The sequence below is a fragment of the Ornithorhynchus anatinus genome, chromosome 2, assembly GCF_004115215.2.
Source record: "Ornithorhynchus anatinus isolate Pmale09 chromosome 2, mOrnAna1.pri.v4, whole genome shotgun sequence".
In the NCBI taxonomy this organism is placed as follows: Eukaryota; Metazoa; Chordata; class Mammalia; order Monotremata; family Ornithorhynchidae; genus Ornithorhynchus; species Ornithorhynchus anatinus.
Window position 1 is genome coordinate 163,206,624 of NC_041729.1, and position 18,057 is coordinate 163,224,680.

General features: G+C 49.6%; 2 protein-coding genes across 5 annotated transcripts in view; one reads left to right on the top strand and one right to left on the bottom strand.

The window, feature by feature from the left end:
* Positions 1 to 4,331: 4,331 nt before the first annotated feature.
* Positions 4,332 to 14,584, bottom strand: ETFRF1 (electron transfer flavoprotein regulatory factor 1). Of its 2 annotated transcripts, none has more exons than XM_007665992.4 (3): positions 14,491 to 14,584; positions 5,028 to 5,122; positions 4,332 to 4,897 (listed from the first exon to the last, which is right to left on the bottom strand). In XM_007665992.4, the coding sequence occupies exons 2-3, from the start codon at positions 5,076 to 5,078 to the stop codon at positions 4,676 to 4,678; spliced, it is 273 nt and encodes a 90-aa protein (XP_007664182.1). In that variant the 5' UTR covers positions 5,079 to 5,122; positions 14,491 to 14,584; the 3' UTR covers positions 4,332 to 4,675. The 2 variants fall into 2 exon arrangements, with proteins under 2 accessions (XP_007664182.1, XP_001508256.2); XM_001508206.6 differs by lacking the exon at positions 14,491 to 14,584 and adding an exon at positions 10,951 to 10,978.
* Positions 14,585 to 14,913: 329 nt separating this feature from the next.
* Positions 14,914 to 18,057, top strand: part of DNAI7 (dynein axonemal intermediate chain 7) — a 45,318-nt gene continuing 42,174 nt past the window's right edge. For all 3 annotated transcript variants that reach the window (XM_029057348.2, XM_029057358.1, XM_029057366.1), the window contains exon 1: positions 14,914 to 14,963. In XM_029057348.2, coding sequence (XP_028913181.1) covers positions 14,961 to 14,963 — 3 coding nt within the window. In that variant the 5' untranslated portion in view covers positions 14,914 to 14,960. The remainder of the gene's footprint in view (positions 14,964 to 18,057) is intronic.

Below are 18,057 nucleotides of genomic sequence, written 5' to 3' on the forward strand. Positions count from 1 at the left end.
ACGCTGCGTGCAGTCACTGAGGCCCAGAGAAGTGAAGAGACTTGCCCGAGGGCACGCAGCAGACCGGTGGCAGAGGCAGGATTAGAACTCAGGTCCTCGTGGCTTCCAGGCCCGGGCTCTAGCCTTCAGGCCAGGCTGCTTCCCTGCATTATGCCCACGCGAACTTGCAACAACCTGAATGGAAACTTACCACGATTACGGGGTAGAGTTTTTCAGTTCTCCCTAAGATGCCCTGCACTGTAACAGTAATAATATAAATGATAATATTAATGGTATTTGTTAAGCATTTACGATGTGCCAACCACTGGGGTAGATACCAGGTCACCGGGTTGGACACAGTGCCCCGTCCCACGGGGGGCTCACGCTCTCAATACCCATAATACAGATGAGGTAACTGGGGCCCAGCGAAGGGACTCGACCGAGGTCACACAGCAGACTTGTGGCAGAGTAGCGATGAGAACCCGGGTCCTTCTGACTCCCGAGCCCGGGCTCTCGCCACTAGGCCACACCGTGTCTCTTTCATTGGTTTCTGTCACTGCTGCGGCATGTTCAACCAAAATGTCCAATCCTCGATGCCGCCAGGATCTTCCCCGAATCTCCCAAGAGCTCAGAACAGTGCTTTGCACACAGTAAGAGCTCAATAAATACGATCGAATGAATGAGCAAACCTGAAGTAGATTCCAAAGAGCTTGACGTTCGTCCCTCACCAGAGGTGGCAATAGGGGCCTTGCGAGCTCCGAAAGGTCAAGGTTTTCCTCGGGCACTTGGGGACGCCGGGAGGCCGACGACCTGGGTTCTGGGCCACTCGTCTTCTGTGACCTCGGGCCGGTCGTTTCACTTCTGGGCCTCGGTTACCTCCTCTGCAGAATGGGAATCCAATGGCTGTTCTCTGTCCTACTTCTACCGGGAACCCCACGTCGAACTCGGTTACAAGTCGCTTCACTTCTCGGTGCCTCAGTTCCCTCGCCTGACAAATGGGGATTGTTTGCGAGCCCCACGTGGGCCAACCCGATTACTCCGGCACATAGTAAGCGCTTCACAAATACAATCATTATTATTACTATTATCTCGTATCCATTCATTCGCGCAGCGGTATTCAGCGAGCGCTCACTCCAGGGCTCGGTACAGTGCTCGGCCCAGAGGAAACGCTCGCCAAACACCACCGTGATTTTCTTTGGCATCATTACAAGAGTCAGGGGACGTGACGCCCACCCTCAAGGAGCTCCCGCTCTATCAGGGGGCGTATAAGGATACGTACACGTACGTGGACACTTGGGGAGGAGGTTCCTAGGAGGGCCGATCGGATGAGAGATTAGCCAGGGAGGATTCCGTCCCGGAGCCGTCATCACAGACAGGTTCGGTTGTCCAATGAATGAATCGTCTTCATGTTCCCTTGGGTCACGGTTGTGTCCGCTGGGAGCAGAGCACTGGGTTAAACGGCCTAGGGAAACACCTGCCCGCTGGCTGACCGCCGTCTTCAACTGCTCACTCTCCGAGGGCTCCTTCCCCACTGCTTTCAAACGTACGTCTCCCCCGTCCTAGAAAAACCCTCCCTCGACCCCACGGCTCCCTCCAGTTATGGCCCCAGCTCCCTCCTACCCTTCCTCTCCAAACTCCTTGAGCGAGTCGCCTACACCCGCTGTCTCAACTTCCTCTCCTCCAATTCTCTCCTTGACCTCCTCCGATCTGGCTTCCGTCCCCTTCGCCACCACGGAAACCGCCCTCTCCGGAGTCACCGTTGAGCTCCTTCTTGCCCGATCCGACGGCCTCTACTCCACCCTAAAACCTCGTCCACCTCTCAGCTGCCTTTGACCCTGTGGCCCGCCCCCTTCTCCTGGATACGTCATCCAACCTCGGCGTCACTGACTCGGTCCTCTCCGGCTTCTCCTCCTACCTCTCCGCTCATTCTGGCTCCTTCGAGGCCTCCTCCTCCGCCTCCCATTCCCTGTGGGGATCCCACAAGGTTCGGTTCTGGATCTCCTTCTGTTCTCCAGCTACACCCACTCCCTTGGAAAACTCATTCGCACTCAAGGCTTCAACTACGACCTCTATGCAGATGACATCCAGCCCTGACCTTCCTCCCTCTCTGCAGTCTCCCATTTCCCCCTCCCTTCGGGACATCTCCACTTGGCCGCCTCAAACTTAACATGTTGGAAACAGAACTCCTCATCTTCCCACTCACAACCCCTCCTCGCCTCCCAGGTTTCCCATCACTGTAGACAATACCGTCGTCCTCCTTCACAAGCCAATAAAATCACTTTTCTCCTCAACGTCTCTCATTTCACCCACATCTTTGGTTCCGCCATCACATCTCTCGGTTCCACCATCACATCTCTAGACCCGTGGCCTGGTTGGCTCGATGACGGGCCTGGGTCTCAGAAGGACCTGGGTTCAAATCCCAGCTCCGCCCCTTGTCTGCCGTGTGACCTCGGGCAAGTCTCCGCCTCTGATACTTACCTCACCCTCGGCCCTTTATACTCTGCTTCTTCCCCTGCTTACATTTTAAAGTCTGCTTCCATCACTAGATTCAAGTACCTTGATGGACAGGGGTTGTCTACCAACTCTGTTGTAATAATAATACTACTAATGTTGGTATTCGTTAAGCGCTCACTACGTGCAGAGCACTGTTCTAAGCGCTGGGGTGGATACGGGGGAATCAGGTTGTCCCACGTGGGGCTCACAGACTTAATCCCCATTTTACAGATGACATAACTGAGGCACAGAGAAGTTTAGAGAAGCAGCGTGGCTCAGTGGAAAGAGCCCGGGCTTGGGAGTCGGAAGTCATGGGTTCGAATCCCGGCTCCGCCCCTTGTCAGCTGCGGGACTGTGGGCGAGTCACTTCACTTCTCTGTGCCTCAGTCACCTCATCTGGAAAATGGGGATGAAGACCGTGAGCCTCACGTGGGACAACCTGATCACCTTGTATCTACCCCAGCGCTTAGAACAGTGCTCTGCACATAGTAAGCGCTTAACGAATACCAACATTATTATTCGTGACTTGCCCACAGTCACACAGCTGACAGGTGGCAGCGCCAGGATTTGAACTCATGACCTCTGGCTCCCAAGCCCAGCTTCTTTCCACTGAGCCACGCTGCTGCTCGTACTCTCCCAAATGCTTAGTACCGTGTCCCGCACGCCATAAATGCTCAATGAATACCTCGGATTGACTGAATTAGTCCTTGGAAAGCCACAACAGTGCAAAGACCCGATTCCCGCCCTAGAGGAATTTGTCTAGCAGGGAGATCGACATAAAAGAATGTAGAGAAAGGTATACTGATGTCTGAACCCCCCTCTAGACTCTCTAGACTGTCAGCTTGTGGTGGGGAGGGAATGTGACTGTTCTATCGTTCTACTGGACGCTCCCAATTCCCCTCTCGGGGTGGCACCTGGAGAGTTTCCAGTCCTCTACCGGTCTCGACTACGGGAGGGAGGGTCAAGCAGAGGCCTGTCCGTTCCGTTCCCAGGTTGGCCAGTGGCTAGCGAGTGTCAGGCCACTGGCTACAAGTCCAAACTCACCCGTGCTGGGCAGCAGCGGCCCGGGAGAGAGTCGAGGGCGGAGACTCGAGTTGACCACGCGGAAGGAGGCGACGGTCAACCGCTTCCCGATTTTTCCCAAGAAAACTCAATGGATCCACTGCCGGAAGGCTTTCAGCCGGAGATGGGGCTTTCCGGGAGAGATGCGTCCATGGGTCGGAGATGACTCGCCAGCATACGACAAGACTCTCCCGACTGCTCAGTACAGTGCTCTGTACCCAGTAGCGGCTCCATAAATACGATGAACCGACCGGCTGAAAAGAGACTGCAGTGATGGGGAAGCAAGTGCTTGACTAGTGTTTGTGAAATAAGAAGTTCCGAGGGGCCTGGAGAGAAGGAAACTATTTGGGAAACTTCCTGGACGTGGTGGGATTTCATGTTGGTTTTGAAAATCGGGAGAGCTCTCCCTCACCGGGCCAACCGGAAAGATGGGGAGAATTCCGCAGCGTGGCTCAGTGGCTAGAGCCCGGGCCTCGGAGTCAGAAGGTCACGGTTTCTAATCCCGGCTCCGCCCCTTGTCTGCTGTGTGGCCTTGTGCAAGTCACTTCACTTCTCTGGGCCTCGGTTCCCTCATCTGGAAAGTGGGGTTCGAGACCGTGAGCCCCACGAGGGACAGGGACCGTGCCCAACCCGATTTCCCTGTATCTGCCCCAGGGCTTAGTACGGTGATTGGCACATAGTGAGCCCTTAACGAGGTCCGTAATTATCATTATTATTATTATCGTCATTATGACACTTTAGGAAGAAACACAAGCATCAGCATAAACAGAGGTAAAACCACCCTGAACACTCCTAAATCCATTTTCCAAAACATTTATTTTAGGGTCATTAAAAGCTCAGGTATCAATTCCTCAAAGCCGTCTCGACCCACCGACATTTTAAAAATCCGGTTCACCCGACCGGCGTGCCCGTTGCTAGTCAAGATGAAACCACAAACGGACACAGACTCTGATCGAGCTCTTGGTCTCAAAGTCTGAAACTACTACAACATTTCAGCAGTGCGGTGAGTCCAGCTAAGACCGTGATCCTGAATCTCTCACACTCAGCGGTGAGAATTCGAGTTACATAAACACCAGGCTCTCGCTCTTATCTGAATTTAGGCTTTCACATCTCAACCGCTACACTTCAATTAGAGAAAGGATTACTTTTCTCTGTCCTCTTCTGCGTAGTAGCGTCGTTTCATGGCTCGGTATTTTCTCAGAAAGTACAAGGCTTCGAGCTCTTTTATTACGAATTCTCCTCGGGCGACGAGTTCTTTGATCTTCTCCGGGTCCCTCACATCTCTGTTTTTGAGAAAGGCGGACTTCAGGCGAGTTCTAAAATAGTCTGCTCCTTTTGGATAGTCTCTCCCGAGATACAGCAGCTGCAAAACAAACGGGTTCCGTACCATTAATCGCTTAGTTTAGCAGTACTTAAGGGCTCTGCCCGCCGAAAGCGCTCAGTAAATACGGTTGAATGAATGAATGGATTGAAAGTGGCATCCAGCTACTTACGTTCTTATAGAGAGTCAATACTTCTCCTCTCAAAGGGTTGGCCATATTCATTGGTCACTGAAAAAAATCCACTTTCTTCACAGGTGTAAACATATCTAAAGAATGATGACATAGGATCAATATTTGTTTTATTTATTTAATTTATTAATTTATTTTAAAGTCTGCTTCCATCACTAGATTCAAGTACCTCGATGGACCGGGGTTGTCTACCAACTCTCTTACGTTATAATAATAATGCCGGTGTTTGTTAAGCGCTTACTATGCGCAGAGCACCGTTCTAAGCGCTGGGGGAGATCCAGGGTCATCAGGTTGTCCCACGTGGGGCTCACAGTCTTCATCCCCATTTTACAGATGAGGTAACTGAGGCACAGAGAAGTGAAGTGACTCGCCCACGGTCACACAGCTGACGAGTGGCGGAGCCGGGATTAGAACCCACGACCTCTGACTCCCAAGGCCTGTCTCGTTTTTGTTTTCTGTTTTGCTCTGCCGTCCGTCTCCCCCGATTAGACCGTAAGCCCGTCAATGGGCAGGGACGGTCTCTATCTGTTGCCGATTTGTCCATTCCAAGCGCTTAGTACAGTGCTCTGCACATAGTAAGCGCTCAATAAATACTATTGAATGAATGAAATACTATTGAATGAAGGCCGGGCTCTTTCCGCTGAGCCACGCTGCTTCTTATCAATACCATACTTTAAGCAAATTATTCAGACCGGGCTTCGGATGTGATTAGGTTGAAATTAGATCGGGGTTAGTTGTGCCATCTCCTTAGCGAAAACTGTCCGTCCCTGTCCGCACGGCACGGCACGGCACGGATTCTTAATCAGCCATGGGTCTCCCCGGGGCACACTGGCCCAGACTGATAAAAACAAAAAAAACTAACTTACTGTCGGTGGTATCGTTTTGGAACCCAATGGAAAATTCCGCCAATCATACGTGAAGGTGGAAAGATAATAATAATAATGTTGGTATTTGTTAAGCACTCACTATGCGCAGAGCACCGTTCTAAGCGCTGGGGGAGATACAGGGTCATCGGGTTGTCCCACGTGAGGCTCACAGTTAATCCCCATTTTACGGATGAGGGAAGTGAGGCCCAGAGAAGTGAAGTGACTCGCCCACAGTCATACAGCTACAAGCAGAGCTGGGATTCGAACCCATGACCTCTGACTCCCAAGCCCGGGCTCTTTCCACTGAGCCACGCTGGCCCGGGCCTGGGAATCAGCAGGTCGTGGGTAATAATCTCGGCCCTGCCACTTGTCTGCTGTGTGATCTCGGGCAGGTCGCTTCACTTCTCTGTACCTCAGTTACCTCCTCTCTAAAATGGGGATTGAGATTTTGAGCCCCATGGGGGACCGGGACTGTGTCCAACCCGATTTGCTTGTATCCACCCCGGCCCTTAGTACAGTAGCTAGGGATGGGGTAAGTGCTTAATAAATGCCATCATCATCATCATCATTATTATTATTAGGTACCCACCCCAGCTCTTAGTAGAGTGCCTAGCACATAGTACACGCTTAACAAATACCATCATCATTACTATTATTAGAGGACTTGGGTTCTAATCCTGGGCTCCCCACCTTCCCTGCTGTATGACCTTAGGCAAGTCACTTCTCTGGGCCTCAGTTTCCCCATCTGTAAAGTGGGGATTACATCTTCCTCCCTCCTACTTAGGTCGTGAGCCCTTGGGGGACAAGGACCGTGTCCTATCTGACGGTCTTGCATCTACTCCGGCGCTCAGCAGGCCGCTCGACACGTAGTGAGGGTTTAACGAATACCCCAGCTTGAGAAGCAGCGTGGCTCAGTGGAAAGAGCCCGGGCTTGGGAGGCAGAGGTCGTGGGTACTAATCCCGGCTCCGCCACTTAACGCATGTCACTTAACTTCTCTGGGCCTCGGTTACCTCATCTGTAAAAACGGGGATTAAAAAATGTGAGCCCCAAGTGGGGCAACCTGATCACCCTGTATCTACCCCAGCGCTTAGAGAAGCAGCGTGGCTCAGTGGAAAGAGCCCGGGCTTGGGAGTCAGAGGTCATGAGTTCGAATCCCAGCTCTGCCACTTGTCAGCTGTGTGACTGTGGGCGAGTCACTTCACTTCTCTGGGCCTCAGTTCCCTCATCTGGAAAATGGGGATGAAGACTGTGAGCCCCACGTGGGACGACCTGATCACCCTGTATCTACCCCAGCGCTTAGAACGGTGCTCGGCACATAGTAAGCGCTTAACAAATACCAACATTATTAGTACTCTGCACATAGTAAACGCTTAACAAACACCATAATTATTATTACTATTATAAGGAACACCCAACTTTAGAGAAGCACTCAAATCACCTGGAAAATGAACCCCACATTTAAGCACTGGTGGCTCAGAAACCACTTAGTAATTCATTCATTTCATCGTATTTACTGAGCGCTTACTTTGTGCAGAGCGCCGTACTTAGCGCTTGGGAAAGTACAACCCAACAATAAACAGTGGCATTCCCTGCCCGCCACGAGCTTACAGTCTGGAGGGGGCGGTTCTTGTACGCTCCTTGTGGGAAGGGAGGGGGTCGTCCGACCGACTCCGCACGTAGCAAGCGCTCAAACGTTTCAGAACACGCTCAGTTTTCAAGGATAACGACTACTTTTTCTTGGAGATCGGCTGGGAGATTCCGTGGTAATAATGAATAACAATCATCGTATTGGTAAAAGCGCTTACTGTGTGCCAGGCACTGTACTAAGCGCTGGGGTGGACACACGCTAATCGGGACCCAATCCTTGTCCCTTGAGGGGCTCACAGCCTCGACCCCCATTTTACAGAGGAGGTAACTGAGGCCCAGAGAAGTAAGGGACTTGACCAAGGTCACAGGGCAGACAAGTGGCAGAGTGATGTTCCCTGTAAGCTCCTTGTAGGCGGGGAATGTCACTCTTTATCGCTGCATTGTACTCATTCAGTCAATAGTATTTATTGAGCGCTCACTATGTGCAGGGCACTGTACTAAGCGCTTGGAATGGACAAATCGGCAACAGATAGAGACCGTCCCTGCCCATTGACGGGCTTACGGTCTAATCGGGGGAGACGGACGGCAGAGCAAAACAGAAAACAAAAACAAGACAGGGATTGTACTTTCCCAAGCGCTTAGTACAGTGCTCTGCACACGGTAAGCGCTCAAGTGAGAAGCAGCGTGGCTCAGTGGGAAGAGCGCGGGCTGGGGAGTCAGAGATCACGGGTTCTAATCCCGGCTCCGCCGCTAGTCAGCTGTGTGACCCTGGGCAAGTCACTTAACTTCTCTGTGCCTCAGTTCCCTCATCTGTCAAATGGGGATTAAAACTGTGAGCCCCACGTGGGACAAACTGATCACCTTGTATCCCCCAGCGCTTAGAACAGTGCTTTGCACATAGTAAGCGCTTAACAAATACCACAATTTAATAAATACGACCGAATGAATGAATGGTAGGTTTTTTGGTTTTTTCCTAACGGCTTGACAAAGCGCACACACAAGATGTGAGTCCGTTGTGGGGTAGGGATGGTCTCAATCTGTTGCTGAATTGTACCTTCCAAGGGCTTAGTCCAGTGCTCTGCGCACAGTAAGCGCTCAATAAATACGACTAAATGAACTAAAGAGAAAGAATATCTCCCCTTTCTGGCGCTCTGCCAATTCGTCCATACACTCTGTCCTGCTTCCGTGGCTTGTCTAATCACAGCAACTGTTAACTTGTAAACTCGCAAGCTCAAGGTCAAGAAACAATTTCGCTCCTGTGACCGTCTCCTGTCGGTTTGGGATAAGGTGACGTTGTTCAACATCAACCGGTGGTATTTACTGATCGCTTCTGAGTGCACAGCACTGTGCTAAGCGGTTGGGAAAGTACAATTATTACACTGAACGCTAAGGACACGGTCCTTGTCCCCCGAGGGGCTCACGACCTAAGTAGGAGGGAGGAAGATGTAATCCCCACTTTGCAGATGAGGAAACTGAGGCCCAGAGAAGTGACTTGCTTAAGGTCACACAGCAGGGAAGATGGGGAGCGTAGGATTAGAACCCAAGTCCTCTAATAATTACGCTTAAGCCCTTGGGAGAGTTCCACAGAACGGAATCGATATAAACGTTCCTGCCCACAGCGAACTTGCAATCTGAGAAGCAGCATGGCGTAACGGGTAGAGCCCGGGCCTGCGAGTCCGAAGGTCCCGGGTTCTAATCCCGGATCCGCCGCTTGTCTGCTATGTGACCCTGGGCAAGTCGCTTCACTTCTCTGGGCCTCCGTTACCTCATCGGTAAAAGGGGGATTTGAGACCGTGAGCCCCACGTGGGACGGGGACTGTGTCCAACCCGACCGGTTCGTGTCCGCCCCAGCGCTTAGTGCTTGGCACACAGTTAAGCGCTTCACAGACACCATAATTATTATTATTAGAAGCTTGGACTCAAAAAAGGAGTGGCTCATTTCCAGCAAAAGCCTCTTAAAGAGGCAAAAGGGAAAATTTCTCTGGGTCCTGCCAACACAACAAAAAATGACTGGGCCTTATCAGACAGTCGCTCTCTCTTTTTATGGTAGTTAAGCGCTTACGTGTGCCAGGCACTGAACTAGACGCTCATAGACCACCATCAGTCGTGTCTCCAAATCCGTTACGGGCAGGGAATCTATCCACCAACTCTGTTATATTGTACTTGCCCAAATGCTTAGTAAGTGCTTAGTGAGTGCTCCAAAAATATGACTGATTGAACTCTAAATATGGCATTATATAGGTGCTTTTTTATTCATTCATTCAATCGTATTTATTGAGCACTCACTGTGTGCAGAGCACCGTACTGAGCGCTCGGAATGGACAATTTGGCAACAGAGAGAGAGACGATCCCTGCCCAACGACGGGCTCACAGTCTCAACGGGGGAGACAGACGGCAAAACAGAAAACAAAAACAACATCATCAAGATAAACAGAACCAAGGAGATGTACACCTCGTTAACAAAATAAATAGGGTAATAAATTATATATACAAATGAGCACAGCGCAGAGGGGAAGGGGGATGTAATGTCCGACTGCGGAAAGTACAGAGGACAAGCGGAGGGAGGGGCGGAAGGCTCTGAAAGAAGAAAGCGCAGCGGACGGTCCCCCTGAGCGAAAGCAGGTGGAGAGAGGGACGGATGGACAGAACGCCCGAGTGCAGAAATAGCCACGGACAATCACGGCTTCGCAGCCTGGCCTGGCGGCTAGAGCCCGGGCCTGGGGCTCAGAAGGACCTGGGTTCCAATCCCGACTCTGCCACTTGTCTGCTGTGTCACCTTGGACAACTGCCATCGCTTCTCTGGACCTCAGTTCCCTCATCGGTAAACTAGGGATTGAGACGGTGAGCCCCACGCCGGGCAAGGACCGGGTCCAAACCCATTTGCTTGGATCCAACCCAGCGCTTAGTACGGTGCCTGGCAGACAGTAAGCGCTTAACGAATAGCACAATTATCATCACTGCAATCCCCTATCTTAAACCAAGCGATTAATAAATCCCACAATTTGTTATTATTATTACAATCCCCCTGTCCGAAACCAAGCACTTAATACCAGATTTTTCATTATCTATTATTATTATTATCACAACCCAGCATCAAGTAGCACGGCTCAGTGGAAAGAGCCCGGGCTTGGGAGTCAGAGGTCGTGGGTTCCGATCCCAGCTCCGCCACTAGCCTGCTGTGTGACTTTGGGCAAGTCACTTCACTTCTCTGGGCCTCAGTTCCCTCAAATGCGGACGAAGACCGTGAGCCCCACGTGGGACAACCTGATTACCTTGTATCCCCCCAGTGCTTAGAACAGTGCTTGGCACATAGTAAGTGCTTAACAAATACCTCATCATCATCATCATAATGTTGGTATTTGTTAAGTGTTAATTTGTTAAGTTGCTCACAGTCTTCATCCCCATTTTACAGATAAGATAATAATAATTGTGCTGTTCGTTAAGCGCTTACTGTCTGACAGGTGGCAGAGCCGGGATTAGAACCCATGACGTCTGACTCCTAAGCCCAGGTTCGTTCCACTGAGCCATGCTGATCATCCTCATCATCATCAATCCCCCTATAAGAAACGAAACACTTAACCAATACCACATTTTAAAATTATGATTACGATTACAATCCCCCATCAGAAACCAAGCGCTCAGCAAATACCACATTTTCCTAATATAAGTATATATTAAGATTATGATTACAATCGCCATATCGGGAAACAAGCACTTAACAAATACCACATCTTATCGTTATTAGGATCACTATTGTGATGACCACCCCCCTATTACAAACCAAGCGCTTAGCAAATACCACAATTGATTAATATTATTACATATTATGACTACGATGACCGTCCCCCTATGGGAAACCAAGCGCTTCACGAACACCCCAATTTACTAATATTATTATTAGGATTACGATTACAATCGCCATATCGGGAAACAAGCACTTAAATACCACATCTTATCGTTATTAGGATCACTATTATGATGACCACCCCCCTATCAGAAACCAAGCTCTTAGCAAACACCACAATTGATTAATATTATTATATATTATGACTATGTTGACCATCCCCCTATGAGAAACCAAGCGCTTCACAAATACCCCAATTTACTAATATTATTATTAGGATTATGATTCCAATCGCCCTTTCAGAAAACACTTAAGAAATACCACATTTGATTAGCATCGTGATTATGTTGACAATCCCTCATAATAATAATAATAATATTGGTATTTGTTAAGCACTTACTATGTGCAGAGCCCTGTTCTAAGCGCTGGGGGAGATACAGGGTCATCAGGTTGTCCCACGTGGGGCTCAGTCTTCATCCCCATTTACAGATGAGGAAACTGAGGCCCAGAGAAGTGAAGTGACTTGCCCAAGGTCACACAGCTGACAAGTGGTGGAGTAGGGATTCGAACCCATGATCTCTGACTTCCAAGCCCGGGCTCTTTCCACTGACCCATCCTGCTTATCAGAAACCAATTGCTTAACAAATACCACACTTTATTAACATTATTATTTAAGATGATGATGATGACCATCCCCCTATGGGAAACCGAGTGCTTCACAAATACCCCAATTTACTAACATTATTATTAAGATTATGATGATCACCCCCTATGGGAAACCAAGCGCTTCACAAATACCCCAATTTACTAATATTATTATTAGGATTATGATGATCACCCCCCTATGGGAAACCAAGCGCTTGGCATATACCCCAATTTACTAATATTATTATTAGGATTATGATGATCACCCCCCATGGGAAACCAAGCGCTTGGCATATACCCCAATTTACTAATATTATTATTAGGATTATGATGACCACCCCCCTGTGGGAAACCAAGTGCTTCACAAATCCCCCAATTTACTAATATTATTATTAGGATTATGATTCCAATGGCCCTATCAGAAAACAAACACTTAAGAAATACCACATTTGATTAGGATTATGATGAAGACAATCCCTCATCAGAAACCCAGCGCTTAACAAATCCATTTTGTGAATATTATAATTACGATTAGGATTCCAATCGCCCTACGGGAAACCAAGCGCTTTACAAATACCACATCTGATTATCACGATTATTGATGAGGAGGAGGAGGAGGACCATCCCCGGGTGGGAAACCAAGCGCTTCACAGATACCACAACTGATGAATATTATTATTATGATTTAGATGACGATGACCAGCATCTTTGGGAGTCAGAGGTCATGGGTTTGAATCCCGGCTCCACCACTTGTCAGCTGTGTGACTGTGGGCAAGTCACTTCACTGGGCCTCAGTGACCTCATCTGTAAAATGGGGATTAATTTGTGAGCCTCAGGTGGGACAACCTGATGACCCTGCATCTCCCCCAGCGCTTAGAACAGTGCTCTGCACATAGTGAGCACTTAACAAATGGCCCTGCCACTTGTCAGCTGTGTGACTGTGGGCGAGTCACTTCACTTCTCTGGGCCTCAGTGACCTCATCTGGAAAATGGGGATGAAGACTGTGAGCCCCACATGGGACAACCTGATTCCCCTGTATCTCCCCCAGCGCATAGAACAGCGCTCTGCACATAGTAAGTGCTTAACAAATACCAACATTATTATTATGATTAAAATGGGGATTAACTGTGAGCCGCATGTGGGACAACCTGATGACCCTGCATCTCCCCCAGCGCTTAGAACAGTGCTCTGCACATAGTAAGCGCTTAACAAATGGCCCTGCCACTTGTCAGCTGTGTGACCGTGGGCGAGTCACTTCACTGGGCCTCAGTGACCTCATCTGTCAAATGGGGATGAGGACTGTGAGCCTCACGTGGGACAAACTGATTATCTTGTATCTCCCCCAGCACTTAGAACAGTGCTCGGCACATAGTAAGCGCTTAACAAATACCAATATTATTATTATTACTATTCCATGCTCTGTAAAATGGGGATTAATAATAATAATAATAATGTTGGTATTTGTTAAGCGCTTACTATGTGCCGAGCACTGTTCTAAGCACTGGGGGAGATACAGGGGAATCAGATTGTCCCAGGTGGGGCTCACAGTCTTAGTCCCCATTCTACAGATGAGGGAACTGAGGCACCGAGAAGTGAAGTGACTCGCCCACAGTCACACTGCTGACAAGGGGCAGAGCTGGGATTCGAACTCATGACCTCTGACTCCAAAGCCCACGCTCTTTCTACTGAGCCACGCTGCTTCTCGATTAAGACTGTGAGCCCTACGTGGGACAACCTGATGACCCTGGATCTCCCCCAGCGCTTAGAACGGTGCTCTGCACATAGTAAGCGCTTAACAAATACCAATATTATTATTACCATTCCCGTGCTCTGTAAAATGGGGATGAAGACTGCGAGCCTCACGTGGGACAACCTGATGACCCTGTATCCACCCCAGCACTTAGAACAGTGCTCTGCACATAGTAAGCGCTTAACAAATACCAACATTATTATTCTCTGTGCCTCGGTTCCCTCATCTGGAAAATGGGGATTAAGCCTGTGAGCCTCACATGGGACAACCTGATGACCCTGTATCTCCCCCAGCGCTTAGAACAGTGCTCTGCACATAGTAAGCGCTTAACAAATACCAACATTATTATGATTATGAGGGATTGTCGACATAATCATAATCCTTAACCAATACCAACATTATTAGGCTTAAAACGGGGATGAAGGCTGTGAGCCTCCCGTGGGACCACCTGATGACCCTGCATCTCCCCCAGCGCTTGGCTCAGTGGAAAGAGCCCAGGCTTCGGAGTCAGAGGTCATGGGTTCGAATCCAGCCTCTACCACTTGTCAGCTGTGTGACCTGGGGCAAGTCACTTCCCTTCTCGGTGCCTCAGTGACCTCCTCTGGAAAATGGGGATGAAGACCGTGAGCCCCACGTGGGACAACCTGATTCCCCTGTGTCTACCCCAGCGTTTACAACAGTGCTCGGCACGTAGTAAGCGCTTAACAGATACCAACATTATTATTATTAACAGTGCCCCACTGTTCCCTACCGGCTGAGGGGAACAAGGCCCAAAGCCCCGACCTCGCCCGCCCGCTTTCCGGCAGCACGGCCGTAAAACGTCGCCCCGCCCCGTCGCAAAACTGCCCGACGTGGGGCGGGGCGGACGGGAGCCGCACTGCGGCTGCGCGGGAGGGCGGGGGAACCGCACTGCGGCTGCGCGGGGGGCGGGGGAGCCGCACTGCGGCTGCGCGGAGGGCGCGGAGGGCGGGGAGGGGAGCCGCACTGCGGCTGCGCGGAGGGCGGGGAGGGAAGGAGGGGACCCGCCCTGCGGCTACGCGGAGGGCGGGAGGGAGGAGGGGGGGGAAGCCGCACTGCGGCTGCGCGGAGGGCGGGAGCGGGAGGGGGGGGAAGCACCACTGCGGCTGCGCGGAGGGCGGGGCCGGGCGGAGGGGCGGGGCCGGTTGTCATGGCAACGCCCGGCCGAGAGTAAACACCGCCCCGCCCCGCCCCGCCTGCCCCATGGTGAGACACACAGAGACACTCAGAGACACTCAGAGACAGCGGGGAGAGACTCTCCCGGGGGGAAGGGGGGCAATCAGCATCCTCAGCCTCAGCAGCATCATCATCGCATTCTTTATTAAGCCCTTACTAGGTGCCAAGGACTGTCCTAAGCGCTGGGGGAGACACAAGGTTATTGTTCTTATTCTTCTTATTATTCTTATGACTTTGGTTCAACCCTTACCATGTGCCAAGCACTGTCCTAAGCGCTGGGGGGAGATACAAGGTTACGATTCTCGTTATCCTCATTATTATGATGGCATTTGTTAAACCCTTACTAGGTGCCCAGCACTGTCCTAAGCGCTGGGGGAGATACAAGGTTTTTATTCTTGTTATTCTTCTTCTTATTATGGTATTTGTTAAACCCTTACCATGTGCCAAGCATGGTCCTAAGCGCTGGGGGAGATACAAGGTTCTTATTCTTGTTATTCTTATTATGTCCTTTGTTAAGCCCTTACGATGTGCCAAGCACTGTCCTAAGCGTTGTGGGGGATACAAGGTTAACATTCTTGTTATTCTTATGGCATTTGTTAAGCCCGTACCTTGTGCCAAGCACTGTCCTAAGCGCTGGGGGTGATACAAAGTTATTGTTCTTGTTTTCCTTATTATTCTTATGATGTCCTTTGTTAAGCCCTTACGATGTGCCAAGCACTGTCCTAAGCGCTGGGGGTGATTCAAGGTTATTATTCTTGTCATTCTTCTTATTCTTATGGCCTTTGTTAAGCCCTTACCATGTGTCAAGCACTGTCCTAAGCGCTGGGGGTGATACAAGGTTATTATTCTTGTCATTCTTCTTATTCTTATGGCCTTTGTTAAGCCCTTACCATGTGCCGAGCCCTGTCCTAAGCGCTGGGGGTGATACACAAGGTTATTATTCTTGTTATTCTTCTCATTCTTATGGCCTTTGTTAAGCCCTTACCATGTGTCGAGCCCTGTCCTAAGCGCTGGGGTGATACAAGGTTATTATTCTTGTCATTCTTCTTATTCTTATGGCCTTTGTTAAGCCCTTACCATGTGCCAAGCCCTGCCCTAAGCGCTGGGGTGATACAAGGGTATTATTCTTGTTATTCTTCTTATTCTTATGGCCTTTGTTAAGCCCTTACCATGTGCCAAGCACTGTCCTAAGCGCTGGGGTGATACAAGGTTATTATTCTTGTCATTCTTCTTATTTTTATGGCCTTTGTTAAGCCCTTACCATGTGCCAAGCACTGTCCTAAACGCTGGGGATGATACAAGGTTATTATTCTTGTTATTCTTCTCATTCTTATGGCCTTTGTTAAGCCCTTACCATGTGTCAAGCACTGTCCTAAGCGCTGGGGTGATACAAGGTTATTATTCTTGTCATTCTTCTTATTTTTAGGGCCTTTGTTAAGCCCTTACCATGTGCCAAGCACTGTCCTAAACGCTGGGGATGATACAAGGTTATTATTCTTGTCATTCTTCTCATTCTTATGGCCTTTGTTAAGCCCTTACCATGTGCCGAGCCCTGTCCTAAGCGCTGGGGGTGATTCAAGGTTATTATTCTTGTCATTCTTCTCATTCTTATGGCCTTTGTTAAGCCCTTACCATGTGCCGAGCCCTGTCCTAAGCGCTGGGGGAGATACAAGGTTATTATTCTCGTTTGTTATACTTATTATGGTATTTGTTAAGCGCTTACCCTGGGCCAAACACTGCTCTAAACGCTGAGGGAGATATAAGGTTATAGATTATTTGTTATGCTTATTATGGTAGTATTTGTTAAGCCCTTATGATGATGATGATGATGTTGGTATCTGTTAAGCGCTTACTATGTGCCGAGCACTGTTCTAAGCGCTGGGGTAGGCACAGGGGAATCAGGTTGTCCCACGTGGGGTTCACAATCTCAATCCCCATTTTACAGATGAGGTAACTGAGGCACAGAGCAGTTAAGTGACTCGCCCACAGTCACACAGCTGACAAGTGGCAGAGCCGGGATTCGAACTCATGACCTCTGACTCCAAAGCCCATGCTCTTTCCACTGAGCTATGCTGCTTCTCTTATGATGTGCCAAGCACTGTCCTAAGCGCCAGGGGTAATTACAAGGTTATTATTATTGTTATTCTAATTATGGTATTTGTTAGGTGCTCACTGCGTGCCAAGCACTGTCCTAAGCGCTAGGGGAGATACAAGGTTATTATTATTGTTATCCTTATCATGGTATTTGATAAGCTCTTACCATGTGCCAAGCACCGTTCTAAGCGCTGGGGCGGATACAAGGTTATTATTATTCTTATGATGGTATTTGGTAAGCGCTCGCTATGTGCCAAGCACTGTTCTAAGTGCCAGGGTAGAAACAAGATGATCAGATTGTCCCACATGAGACTCAGAGTTTTTAATCCCAGTCTTAAGGATTAAAGTCTAGAGAGAACTAGAGAGAAACTAGGGATTGTCTCTATTTCTTGCTGAATTGTACTTTCCCAGCGCTTAGTACAGTGCTCGGCACCCGGTGGGCGCTCGATAAATACCATCGAATGATTGAGTGAATAACGAATTGAATCAATCGAGGGTATTTACTGAGCGCTCACCGAGTGCCGGGCACTGGACTAAGCCCTTGGAAAAGTACAGTAGATCAGAGTGGGTAGATGTGATCCCGGGGAGAGACGTGAGAAGCAGCGTGGCTCAGTGGAAAGAGCCCGGACTTAGGAGTCGGAGGTCATGGGTTCGAATCCTGGCTCCTCCACTGCTCAGCTGTGTGACCGTGGGCAAGTCATTTCACTTCTCTGGGCCTCAGTTTGCTCATCTGTAAAATGGGGATGAAGACTGGGAGCCCCACGTGAGACAACCTGATGACCCTGTATCTCCCCCAGCGCTTAGAACAGTGCTCTGCACATAGTGAGCGCGTAACAAATACCGACATTATTATTAGGGAGAGGGGAAAAGGCGATATCTATTAACCTCTCCGATTCTGGAGTTATCAGAATTTCCTTAGGTCTGCTTGCCGTTTATCTGTTTATTTAGAGAAGCGGCGTGGCTCAGTGGAAAGAGCCCGGGCTTGGGAGTCAGAGGTCGTGGGTTCGAATCCCGGCTCTGCCACTTATCG